Genomic DNA, 13795 nt, shown 5'->3' on the forward strand with positions numbered 1-13795 from the left:
GCAGGAATTCATCAGGGAGTAAGCAGTCTTGGTGATGGGCTACATTTGCCAGTGTTGTCTTGCTGTTACTGCTTTTGAAATAACACTTTGCAAAAGAAATTTGGGTTTTATTTGGCTTTTTTAAAGATAACCAAACTGTGTGTTACTTTTTTACATCCTGAAGTTCAGACTTAATCCTGAGTTACTGTTAAAAGTAGATACTTAACCTGTTTATTTTCCCTTTCTAGCCAAGGTACGAGTGTCTGTCTAGAATGTCCAGGCATGCAAAAAAGCTTAGAGATCACGATATAAATCCATGTCTAGTGGTAAGATGATCAAATTGATATTTGTCTGTACATTTCAGTGCTAAATAATGCACTTTATAGACGACTGTTTTGTGGATAACATACTTTGCATGATAGCACTTTGCATTAAAAGTTTCTTAAGACACTGAAGATGCGAAGGGCTGAAAATCATCCATTATAATAAGCATGAAATAACAAGTAATTTCCCATAAATAGGATTAATGCAAATGATAGCAATCTCTTAAATTTTCTGTCCCTAAAACCAGAGCCTGAAATCCTGGTTAGACAAGCTTGGTTATTTTTAAAAAGTCTTTTGTGAGTTATACCAAGCATCACAGTAAACAATTATTCTGTGGACTCTGTATTTACTGTCTAAAGACAGTAAGTATTCTGTTATCTCCAAATGAAATCACTGTTTGGAAGTACTGACTATCCTTTGTAATAGGTGTTCCTTTGCTCTCTTTGATAGTATTCTTTAATCTGAAGAGCTGACTCCTATCTTCATAGATATTCTGGGACTTTTTAAAATATTTAAACACTGAGTCCAGTAACTTCCCTCAGCTCTGAAGTATATTTTCCCCTATTAAAGGAAACAGATGCCACTACAAAATGTATGGATGACAACAACTATAAGAAGGATATGTGTACTGATTATTTTTTGAAGTACAAAAACTGCAGAAAATTCTGGGTAAGCACAGTAAACTTTCTGAATTTTATTCCCTTCTTTGCTTTGTGTACATTACTTCTGACATGCTGCTTTCTGAACCCTTCAAACTTGGTTAATGCTGACTGCTGCTGTTTTTATGGTAACTTACCAGCCCAGGTAGTCTCAGTATGTGTTGCTGGAAGACTTAAGGACATGCACATCAAAGTACTTCACTTGATTGTTCTGAGTTTACTCACTTGGATTGTGAGTCAGTGTTCTTGCAGTACCTGATGTTTTCCTCTGATTTTGAGTCGCATATTTCTAGTAATAAGTTCTCTTTTAAACAGATGCAGAGAAAAAGTTCTGAGGCAAGGTAGGGAGGGCTATCTGGTTTCCTACTGGCTTGGATCATGTTTGCTTTAACCTAATATAAATCTTAGGAAGAATTCAGTCTTATTTGGTGATAGAGAAGTATCATGAGGAACTATGTGCAGTTAAAGTGTTTTCTGCTGTTTTCTTTCCTTATGCCATCATAGTAAAGAGATTGTAGCATAGCCTTTAAATACTTGTGCGAATTACAAAAAAAAAAAGCTGTTTACAGACAATTGTGCACTAGTCTGACATAGTGTAATGGGAATACTGATTGCACTGTATTCTGAAGCAGCAGGGTAAACTATCAGGTATCTTGAACTAAGAAGTAGTATGTGTAGTTATCAGCTAATCAGATTTAGAGTACCTGGGTCTTGATATATCAAGCATTTTTCTGCTAAAGAATCTTGATCATTCAGAGCTCAGGAGCAGAGATTCTGTGAAATCTGTTCTCATGGTCACTTTGTTCTATTTTCAGCATGGAATTATGATGCAAAGGAAGAGAAGTGGTGTGAAACCAGAGATGCCTTCAGCAGAAGAAAGAAAAAAAATTTTGGAAACAATGGGGAAGCCCTACTGACTAGAAACCTGAGTTGATTGACTGTTTTCACTGTACTTGTGAAGACTTAGCAGCAGCAAGTTACCGTTCTATGAACTGGATTTTACAGTTGCCGTATCTTGGATTAAAATAAGATGTTAAATTTTGAAATGTGTGAGCCTTCTAGGATAGAACTCTTCCTGGGTTTATTCATACTTCCTGTCATTGGGAACTTGGCCTCTTTATTGGAAGATGTGGGCATCAATGCAACTTGTGTAGAAAGTTTTGGAAGTAGAAAATACCTTGCTGTGAAATGCTAAGTATAAAATAAATGGGACTTGCAGAAAGATGGGGTTGGTGAGGATTGCAGTGTGGTTCTAAGACTGGAGCAGGTTTAGAAACTGTTTTTTGCATTCAGCTGTTCTGCTCAATAGTATGGATTTACCATGTGTAATTTTATTGCTGTTTTCACGTGTTGTATTCTGTGTTCCCAGATTAAATAAGACTCTTCATGAACTAAAATCCTTAATCCAACAAACTTGTCATTAGGTCTGCCACTGCACTCATCAGTGACAGCAGAAGCTTGCAGTAAATCAGATCTGCAAGCTTTGCTAGTTAGAAGGTTAGAGAGGCTGGTGAAGATAAAACAGAACTCCTCAGGTCTGAGCTGAATAGTAATTTCTGTGGATAGTAAGTGGATACTTTGGTGGCGGGCAGATGGGGGGGACTTGCAGACATGTAAACAGATCCTCTGAGTGACATGGCAGGTTTAACTATAGTACATCTATCTAACACTCTGGACAGCTGAAACCCTGGGTTGGAAATGCTTACTCATACAATACTACAAAGCTCAGTTTAAACAGGTAATCTAATCTTAAATAAGGTTGATTCCTTAGCTAAATTGAACAACTAGTAAGTTTAAACAGGTTGCTGTCTAGTGGAAACTGGTTTTTACCTTTTACCTTCTGGTGTCCTGCCTTAAAAGCTTGCATCCTGTGATAAAACAGAAAAACTGCCATGAGCTCAGGTTCCATGTGAAATCCTTTAGTGCTTACTGGGATCAACTTGGCAGAACTCTGGCTGACCTCATGAAGGATGGTGTAAAAGTGTTGTCTCTCTATTTAGACTGTTTTGGAAAGACTTCACGGCTTTCTGTTTCTCCTGTCTGGCTTGTCTTGTTTCTTTCCACTGTAGGCCTATTTCTATGCTTGCTGTGATTTTTATGCTGTTTCCGCCTTCTCCCTTGTTGTTTGATCTGACTAATTCCACAAAATCTGCTTTTGCTTCTCCTTTCTGTTCTCCATCTACATCTGAGAAATGAAATGGATTGATCCTACCCTTTCTGTTGGAATGAATGTGTAACTCTATGCCTTTTGAGTATGCAATTCTCCAAGCAAAGCTGTGCAGCCTCCAAGCATGTCACAAGTTTTCTTGTCAGTTCCTGGCAAGGAAACTGTACTTTCTTCAATCAAGATCATAAGATCATAAGATTCTTTATTTCAAATTACTTTCTCTTCACTTAAAGTGCAAACTTCGACATTTTCCTCATTTTGTAGTTGGGTTTTTTGGGGATTTTTTTGTTGTGTTTGGTTGGTTGTTTTTTGTGGGGTTTTTTTGTTGTTGTTGTTTGTTTTTCTTCCTCTGTGTGTGGAGCTGAAGATACTTCCATTCTAGATTCAAGGGCTTGCTGTTTTCTGCCATCTCCTTGCTACCTTTTAATACCCTCCTACATACCAATCTTTCCCCTTTTTTGCCCATTTGGCACCAGTTCTTTTTTGACTGATTTTAACCTTTTGGTCTCTTCTCATTGCAGTTGTTTTCTAGTACCTTTGTTCTGTCTCGGATCTAATGATGTAGTCTTGCAACGACTTTCTCATACAGCTCCTTTTGAAGGTCTTGTGTTCTCTGTTCTCTCTACCATAGTGAGAGAACTTCTTGCTTTCATTAGTTAAACTTAACCATAATACTTCCTTGTTAGCCATGCTTCTTTGATCATGTTCATCTGCAGATTTTGGGGAGCTATTGTCCTTTCCTTTAGGGCTGTGTCTCTTCAGACTCTTCTGGCTTTGCTGCCTTGCTTGTCTAAGGGCACCTTCTCTCCTACTTGGCACTGGTTTGTCATTTGCCACCTCTGCTGTATCTTTGGACATGTTCTTTGCTCCTGTGGCTTTAGCTACTATTCTAGTGCTTGCTGTTTTTCTGTTGCTGTGCTCTTAAGTTCTGGGCTTATGTTAAAATCTACAGTATATTTGAAATATGTGCAAAAAACCATCATCTCTTTCTTGATGTGGTTATGCCAATTCTTCTTTGCATAAGCTCAAGTTCCTTAAAGTCATCTCATTTATCCTGAGATTTCCTTTCAGGTTTTCTTTGCATGTAGAAATGATCTTTCTCCTAAGTTAACTGTTGCACTTATATTGTCAGGAAAAAAAAATTTTACTTGGGAAGCTTCCACTAGTGTTGTTTTCTTTTAAAGGATGACTGGCCTATCTTTAGGCACTGATAGGTACCCTGTGCTGCTTTGTAAAGTGTTTGTAAAGAGCTAGTACTGGTCTTCAGAAAGTCAGAAGAGGAGATGCATTACTGCTTTTGGGTATCAATGCAGGGATGTGGGATCACAGGATGGGCTAAGGCACAGAGAATGCAAGAACAGTAGTCTAACATTAGACTCCCTGACCATCAGTGGATACACACGGTAGGCTCCCTGTGGATGTTAGGAAAAAAAATGAGTTCAGTGTAGGACTGAGGGCAATTTAAGCAATGACCTTGTTGATGTAATTCAGGTAATCAATCATCTGTTGTAGGGAATGCCATTTATTTGCATTGCATATTCCTTATTGTTAAGTAACACAAGTTTGTGAAAAATCTTGGGAGAACAAGGAGTTTCTTTTCTCATGTCATAACATCTCTCAAGAGTGATCTGTTACTTGGGTATGAGTTTTTATCGTTTTTATCCCTCACTGGAGGTTGCTGTTCTTGCTTTCACTACTGAAGCTCAGGAGTGGTAAAGTGTGATAGCTAAAACATAGGCTCTTATGAGTTGCGATTTTTCCATTAATTTTTGTAGTGTGATTAACTGTCTTTGGTTGTGAGCCAGAGATAATGGTCTTTTCCTCATACCTGAGAGCTTACATTCCATACTTCACTGAAACAGAGGTAAGCGGTAGCCTGCCACTCTTACTGGACAGAAATAAACTGGGCTGAATTCTTAGTTTCCCTGAAGCATACTCTTGTATACTAATCCCAAAAAGCATGGCACAGTGGATCAATATAACTAATTCAGGAGCAGGGAAGGGACCTGTGGGTTGGGGTGCTGGTTTTTTTTTATAGGTGTAATTATTAATTTTCCTTGTGGTACAAGGACCAAATCTGGATAGTGGCATTAATGGTTGATAATTTTTTTGTTTGACAGCTGGATGGTGCTGTTGTACAACAGACTGAAAGCAGAAGCATTCCACCCACTACTGGCTCTTTTGAGCTTTCTTGGTGTCCTCCCACAGAGGTAGCAGAATTTGTGCAGTAGAAAGGAAAGATTGGTCCTGTCTCTACATTATAAACAGAACAGGAGGACTAGAGTATAAATCATTGCTGGGAAACAGGAGGTTTCTGTGCAGCCTGAGAAGCCTTGGAATATGGTCCTTGATAGATCTTTTCAGTGTGATTTTTTTTTTTTTTTTTGTTGTTGTTGTTCACAACTAGGCACTGAGCAGCAGCTACAGGCTCTCTCCCAGGTCTAGGTGAATACCCTGACTCCATCTGTACATTTTTGCCATCTCATTTTTTTCTCTTACCCTGCAGTACAAGGCCTTGTCTGGCTCAGAGTTTTTTGCTGCCACAATTGAGATGAGTCTGTGCTCTTGAAGATGTTAAAAGTAAGTTCATAGAATTGCAGAATTTGCTGATTGGGAAGGGACACACAAGGATCATCGAGTCCAAGTTGTCTAGCTCTGGAGTCCTGAAAATTTTTTTGGATTTAGCTGAAGCTTTTGAAAGCAGGGAGTTGCATCTGCTGCAGCTCTGGGTCTGTTTCATGGCCTTGTAATGAAACTTTTGCACTCAAGTGATCAAGAACGTGTATAGATGGGCTTTTGCTAAAACTTTAGCAGAGCAGATAGGATGATTTTAAAGTAAAAAATGTTATTCTGCTCTAATGCATTTGGATACAGCCCTTAACTCATGTTAAAAGTATCTGCATCTTTAAAGTTGGTCTTCCAAAATAGCCATGAACAAAGTAATTAATGTGTGAAAAAACAGTACACCGTTGCAGGCTTTTGTATTCTGGGAAGAATCTGAGGCGACTGGAAGAAATAGCTCTGTAGGTATTAAAGCAGTAAAAAGTAAAACAAGCAGACTACTTCAGAATGTTTTAATTTTTATTGCAGCCTATTTGATACCAAGAAAAAGAGGGAAGTACTGCATTTATATTAACTAAATGCAGTGGATCATTAAAATAAAACTTTATTGTTTTATGACAAATATGATACCTTCTGTAGTAATCAAACCATCAGATTGTGAATAAGTAATTTTTCTCCATCCTTCTATCTTGATGACTCCTATCTCAAAATCCTTTTCTGAGGGTTTTCAGAACCATTCTTCCAATCATTGCTTGCTCTTAAAAGTCCTACTACCCTCGACCTACCTCTTCACGTATTTTACTTTGATAAACTACTACACATGGCAAACCCTTCCTGATATCAAGTGACTTTGGCAGAACATAATAGAATTCTGCACAGAACAAAATTGAGTTAGTGTCTGTCAAAATGGAAAACAATTGTAACAAGGTGATGTGTAATGATGTAAAAGATTATGCTCAAGATAAAAGTGAGATATTGACTGAATGTACTAAAAGCAATTCACAGATGTAAGAAATTTACACTGACAGAAATAGAGGCTCAAGCTTGACTTTGAAGAATCTAAACGTTTTTAATTGATGACAAAAGATTGCAATTGTTCTGGCAAAAAACAATTGCAATATTTTATCATCAATTAAAAACTGAAAAATTTTGCAGTGCTTTCATGGAAATAGCCTGCTGGTAATATTTTGTTACTGTGTCACATACGGATCTCAAGTTTTTGTTGTCCTGAAATGTGGATCCCTGAGCAGTCCTTGGCTGCGGAGTTGCATGCAGCTGTTGAAGTGATCAGTGAATGTGGTTGCATATTACAGGTAGGGTGGCATTTTCTCCTTTTTTTTTTTTTTTTTTTTCTGTTAAATAGTGGAATTGAATGAAGTTGCTGCATTGGAGTATGTTGGTCATACAGTGCCTGCTACAATCCGTAAGTTACAAAAGGATGGAATGAAGGTAACAAGTCAAATCCTTAAGTAGGGGGTAGACCATGAATTCACCATATCCTGCAGTTATCAGTTTTGAGTACTTTTTGGCTCTATTTTTCCTAATGCTGAATGGATGTTACTGATAGTCTAAGAAATGCTGTGTTTTGGTATTCATCTATGTGACAGGTAAACTAAAGTAGTTCTTAAGTTAAAGGTCGCAGTCCAAGATGTTGGAAAAACCCCTTTAACTCTCAGATTGAAAAGAAACAGGCCTTGAGGGTTCTACACCTGTTGGCTGTTGTGGTTGTTTAGATATCAAGAGCCTGTGGATGACAGACACTTTGATATCAGAAGTCCCTGGTGCTTCATGTTCTACCTTGCACTTCAGTGCTGACAGTGCTGATGGACTGAGTGTTCCTACCTCAGCACTGCTGGGATTTATGGCATAAATATTTCACTCTCATCAGCCTTGGGGATTGACTGTGGAGTCTGCTAGGGTGTGGGTGAGCAAAAGGAAATTTTTTTTTTTTTGCAAGGTGTTGCTTGAATGGTCATCTTTACAGTCATTCCCTTCAGCAACTGCCATTCCATGTCCCTTCTTCCTCCCTCCAGCTGGTGCCTGTGTGATCCCCAGCATCAGTGCTAGGTACAGACCTCTAGCCTGGGGCATGTATCCAGCTGCAAAATAGCAAAGGAAAAATGGGATGACTATTGCTTTTCAGCCCAGCTGGATGTCTGAGCACCTCTCTGTGGAGCTGCAGCCACCTTATATCCCTGGGCTGGAAGGGACCATGTAGGGTGTCTGAGTAAGCAGCAAAATACCGGAAGCAAATGCTGAAGTCATAGCTGCTCTTACAAGTCAGAAAAGGCTTTCTGTGCTTGAAAAAGGGCTTAGCTATTCAAAGCTGTGAGCACACAAGGGTTGTGATTCTTAAACTCAGAGCTGTAAGATTGAGTCCAGCTGTTACCTTGGCCTTACCAAGTCCACCACCAAACCCTGTCCCTGAGAGCCACATCTACACATCTTTCAGATAGCTCCGGGAATGGTGACTCCACCACTCCCTTGGGCTCCCAATCTAAACCTCCCCTGGCAAAAGATGAGGCCACTTCCTCTTGTCCTGTTGTTTGTTACTCAGGAGGAGAGACTGACTCTCACCTCCTTACAAGCTCCTTTCAGGCAGTTGCAGAGAGCAATGAGGTCCCCCACAGAGCCTCCTTTTCTCCAGGCTAAGCCACCCCAGTACCTTCAGCTGCTTCTCATAAAACTTGTGCTCTAGACCCTTCTTGAAGAATGTCTAGCCTTCCTGGACTCATTTGCCCTTCAGGATTGCTTCCAAAGAGATCCTGTCAACCAGGCTCCTAAACAGGCCAAAGTCTGTCCAGTGGGTGTCCAGTGTGGCAGTTCTGCTGACACATCTTTCTACCCCTCCACCTGCTTCCTTCTCTGAGAATCAAAAACTGATTTCATAATTGCATGTGCCAGATGGCTTCCAACAGTCCTTTTCTGTTCACAAAAAACTAGGTTGTCTTCCCTAGTTGGCTCCCTCACCTGCTGTGTCAAGAAGTTTTCTTCCACACAGCAGGAACTTCCTGGACTGTTTTCTCCCTGCTGTGCTTTATCAGGTGGGAGGCAGCTAGAAATAGATAGAACCTAGAAGGAACCATGATCTCCTAGCACCTTCAGCTAGACAGTTTAAATAGTCAACAGTGTACCCATGTTTTTTTGTCCTGCAATTGGCTGCTGCAAACATACATGTATGAGGGGCAAAAGACCTCTGAAAAGGGTCACTGGTAGGTCTCCACCTACTTCTGCATTAAAAGCAGTTTTTGGGTTTCTGCCCTTTAAATTTTAGTGTTCAAAACCTTGAGAACCAATTACATTAATAAATACTTTAACACTTAGTTCTTTTAGGGTTGCTGTGAGACAAGAAGAGTTCACAAAATGCTTTGGTTTTCTGTGGTGTAGAAAAATTTCCAGCCGGGAGTTGGTAGAAAGCATCAGTATCTCTGTCTCCTCCAGTTTGGCAACTGCAGGAGATTGGCCTGCTGGAAATGCTGCCATAAAGGTGGATGTTTGCAAACAGGGAGCTGCTCCTTGAGTCAGGGAAATCTCATTCTCTGACCCAAATGGGTACAGCTCAGCCCAATTTTGTACTGGTCTGGAAATGCAGGCTGGTCATTTTTGATTGTGCTGGTGAGGTCACTTGTTGCTGATTATTGCTACCAGTTTGCCTCTGTAAAGCCCCAAGAAGCTGACACTGTTTCTAAAATCAGAACAATTTGGTAATTTAAAATGTTAATTCCTTAATTTGGTTTTGTTCATATCCTCTCTTGGGTCTAGAATTGCTGTTAACTTGTAGAGAATGATTCAAGTTTTTCCTCCTGATTTCTTTCCAGTTCAGCTTTCATATTACTAGATTCTGCACCAACCCAAGAGAAATAACATTTGCTGTTCAGTAAGGGATTAATACCATTGATGAGATGTGTCTGACACAGGAGGTTCACAGATGTTCTTGCACAAGCCTTTAGAACGGCATTCAACATGTGGCATTGCAGGAACATACTCAGCAAATCTTAGGTAAGGAAATTGACTTAATAAACCTCTTATCATCAAACTAGATGGAGCCAAATCAGGTAGTTTGCCAAGAAATTTACATTTATTAGTACAGTATAATTTGGTGCTTACAAAGCTCTCTGGTTCAGGCAGTGTTTGTGAGAGGAAGGCGCAGTGGCGTTGGAAGGTTTCCCACTGGGAACACAGCAGTGCTTGCTGCAGAGATGCTCCTCCATTGGGTCCTTAAGGAAGGGATTGACACTGTGCTACACAACCCATCCCTGAGGCTCGGGGAAAAAAAAAAAAATCATCACTTGACATGAAGACCAAAGAAAGCTGAGCTGTTTGATAGCCAGTTCGCCTCTTTTCATTTCATCAGCAATAAACACCAGAGAGAGACTGAAGTAGGAAATTGTCGCAACACCAGAAGGCATCCTCGGACTCTGCTTCCAGTCTCACAGTAATTTCTGGTGTTTCTAACAAGGGGAACCATTCACTGTGCTAAATTCACATGCATAAACCCTTTTGTGGGTAGTGAATGTGTTGACATATGCAGAGTTCTTTTAAAAGTCCATATTCAATACAGATTTCAACATCTCTAGACAAGAAGTCATCTCTTGGTATCCCCAAGAACCACTGAAGTTGGCCATGTTTTACAATTAAGTGTGATTTCTCCAAAGACAGGTGATTACAGGAAAAAGGAATTTTTCTTTTGCTGGAAGTTGCCTCCCTGTATCTTTTTCTCTACTGGAAGATGTGTGTGGCATTTGGGATATGCTTTTCTTCACGGTGGATCTTGGATTAGACATTAAGGGACCATGTGCTTTGGATTTTGCCTAACAGGTAGCTTGTCAGGTAGCTCACAGATAGTGTTGACTCCCACAATATCTATCCAAATGACCTTAAAATGACTTAGTCAAAGGAGCAAAATAAAGGTCATAGCCTTTCCTATCTCAATCCCCTATTCCAATGGCTGAAGTTGTGACATCTAATATTGGCTTGCCAGATTGTTTTGTGTGGCATCACGAAAGACCCTGCCTAACAAAACAGAGTAGTCAGCATGTGCTGGCTCATGTAGTAAGTGTAGAAGTAATAAAGTGGTATTGTGGATGGTGAAACAAAGGGCTTTTGGATGCCTTACTCTGAGAAAAGCCATGCTAAGGACCTGCCTTCATAATAACATACGAAATTGTCATTCTGGCAGTTTAGTAAGCTCTGTTTGACACTGGGAGAATGCTACGTAATAAAGAGTTCCTGTACTACAAATAAGGGTAATATAAACAAAGTTTTCTTCCTATAAATTTCTTAAAGAAATGTGATGCTTATGCAGATCATATGACTATACCTTTCTTTCTCAGGTACTACAAAACCCTAATTCTTGAGAGAAAAAAACAAGGGGGTTGGCAGTAGCTCTGTGCCTCTTATGTATCTGCCCTGAATTTTGCTCTGCTATGGAGGACAGTTAACATTTAATTAACCACAAGCAGAAAAAGAACTTCTAAATTCTTCACAAAGACCCTATTCTACCCTCTGTGCTGAAAAAACCAAAATAAATACGCAAGTAATGGCAGCTAATGGCATTTCCAATTAGGCCATCTCTAACCCTATTATCAAGACAGGTAGTTCATACCTATACCAATAATTTAATTATTCACACTTTTAGGCCTCATTCTACTAAAAAACAGCCAAAAAAACCTCACCATGAGGGGAAACCAGCACACATCTAAGTAGGCATTTACACATCAGTGTTTACTGCATGTCTATGATCATGTGCATGTTTGCCCTCTTGTGAAGCCATCGCATTTTAGTTCTCAAAACCACAAATGTAGTTTTTCCTATCTTTAAAACCTGCTTAAAATATTTGGATGTTATTAAACTAAGTATCATTTGTGAGGATAATTCAAGCAAGTAGAGAGAGAATGGAAAAAAGAATATTTGAGAGTATTTGCAGACTTGTTTTAGCATAAAATAAATATGTTTTTATCTTTAAAAAAATCCTCTAGAAGAGGGATTTTATTGCCAATTTAAAATCTGAATTTTTTTTAAAAGTGGAGGCTTAGGCCATAGATATGTTACTCTTTTGAATAACTTTTAGAAGTTCATATGCACCTGTAGTATCAAAGTTCCGAACTCAGCAAATGACAAAATCTGGAGCCTTGATCACTGATATGTTCTGTTGGAGCATGTGGATGGGGAACAGTGCAGCCTGTGCCCTATTTGTTGTCGACCTGTGGCATTCCCACAGGACTGTTGTAGTGGAGTGACTCTCGACTCATACCCAGACATTGAGTTTCAGACAAGCTTTTTCAGAATGGAAATCTGTGATTTTAGGCAGTGTTTCTTCCTTGTGTCTTTTGGCCCTCTAGGTATGTCTCAGGCTATACTCATGGTGTGGAAATGTCCAACTGCTTGATACATCTTAAATTCTGACCTTTAATTGTTCATATCACATTCCGCATGTTCTTACACCTTCATCTGAGTTCCTCAAGAACCTGCACCACATGTTAAATTCAAGCCCCTTCTCCTGTCTGGAGAAGTTAGGACAAAAAAAAAGAAGATATGGGAGTATTTTGCCTCTACTCATGTTCCTTTACAGAAACAGCCTTTTTTGGGAACGTGGAGCCTAGTTCTACTCCAGTTTTCTTGTTGTGAGGTAAACCCAAAGTTTGGCTTTGAGAAGACAAGTGTGTCCACTTTATTCACCTCCACCCTTGATGGCAGAAATTGTTGCAAGCTGCATGGTCATAGTGGCAGTGCAGTAGATGCTCCTATCCTGTGGAAACTACAGATCAAAGTAATTATTGAGACTTATTTTGACTGTAGCCAAGTGTTTTAAAGCATTACACAGTCTGTGAATTTGTTTTTTCTGCACTGTGGGTTAATGAATAATCAACTGTGTACATTTATGTTACAGAGTTTGGTGTTTTAATTGTTCATTGCAGAACATGGAAAGCAACTACTTATTACTAGTTTTTTATTTGAAATGGTACCCATGATTAGTAGACAAAACACTGTAAGGTGAGATAAATTGAAGGGCTGAGCTATCTAACAGCTCACCACTGTCAAATGAGGAGAACCTGCTCCCTTCACCCTGTTCCATTGCCTAGGGACAGCTCATCTTCAACCTTCCACCAGTTCTCACACTTGCTGGATCCTTCACTGGACTGCTCACCTATGCTAACCAAGTAGGTTAAAGGGAAGAGCTTCTGTGTGGTTAGTGACTGGTCTTACATAATTTCACACTTAAACAAAGTGATTGTGCAAGCACTGGGACACATGAGCCTCCGGCACAAAGCAGCATCTCTTACAGATGACCATTTGTGATTGCTGCCCTTCTGTTCAGTTACGGACATTTAAGCCAAGTGACCTCCCATGTAAGCCTGGGTTACCACCAACCAAAGTGATGAATCAAGACTGCAACAGCTCACATCCTCTGTGGCTCACCAGAGAGACCTCTAACACCAAAAGACTCCAGTTGCATGTCAGTGCGTTCAATTCCAATTTTCCCATTTAATTGTTTAACAACGAAAGCCTGCAAAAAAAAAGTCTGACTAAATAATCATGAGTATTGCTTCCTGTTTTCTGAAGCTAAACCCAGAACAATGGTTTGTGTAGCGATGATGAACTGTTAAATAAAATTAAGTCTCCTTCCCTACGGACTTCATAATAAAAATTGTAAACAATATTTTGCAAACAAAGCGGCAGGCCTACAGGCTGTCATTCCCAGATGGCATGAATTAGTAGAGAAAGGTTTGTTGTGCTTCCCTTCCCCAGTCATCCACCCCTCCCTGAGTTTTGCATGTGCTAGCTTTGGACAGGGATGACTCAGCTGATGGTGAATCACCTGCTGAAGTGCTTAAAGTGCTAGCTTGGCTGCATCTCCTCAAGCAACAGTGAAGTGTCAAGGCAGACTGGCAAGAGAATAGTCTTCAGCAGCTGGGAGAATTTTTGTGCTTGCACATCTTGATTTGCTGCTATTAGAGGTAGCACAGATATTACTGGGATTTCAAAAATGCCTGTTGAGATCTCGCTTGCTAAAAAACTTCCTGGTGCAACTGCTTATTCATGACAGGGCTTTTTGCAGGCATTGCTCAAAAGCTTTCTTTGAGACAACCACTTGGTGAATGGC

At 39.8% G+C, this 13795-nt stretch overlaps 1 protein-coding gene across 1 annotated transcript in view; it reads left to right on the forward strand.

The window, feature by feature from the left end:
• CHCHD7 (coiled-coil-helix-coiled-coil-helix domain containing 7) overlaps nucleotides 1–2375 on the forward strand; it is a 4340-nt gene extending 1965 nt beyond the window's left edge. Inside the window, exons 1-3 of the mRNA XM_008644938.2 lie at nucleotides 1–305; nucleotides 874–972; nucleotides 1778–2375. The exon at nucleotides 1–305 is cut by the window's left edge and continues 1965 nt beyond it. Coding sequence (XP_008643160.1) covers nucleotides 252–305; nucleotides 874–972; nucleotides 1778–1879 — 255 coding nt within the window. The 5' untranslated portion in view covers nucleotides 1–251 and the 3' untranslated portion in view covers nucleotides 1880–2375. The remainder of the gene's footprint in view (nucleotides 306–873; nucleotides 973–1777) is intronic.
• The last annotated feature ends 11420 nt before the right edge of the window (nucleotides 2376–13795 follow it).

Source organism: Corvus brachyrhynchos, unplaced genomic scaffold (genome assembly GCF_000691975.1).
Source record: "Corvus brachyrhynchos isolate BGI_N302 unplaced genomic scaffold, ASM69197v1 scaffold60, whole genome shotgun sequence".
Classification (NCBI taxonomy): Eukaryota; Metazoa; Chordata; class Aves; order Passeriformes; family Corvidae; genus Corvus; species Corvus brachyrhynchos.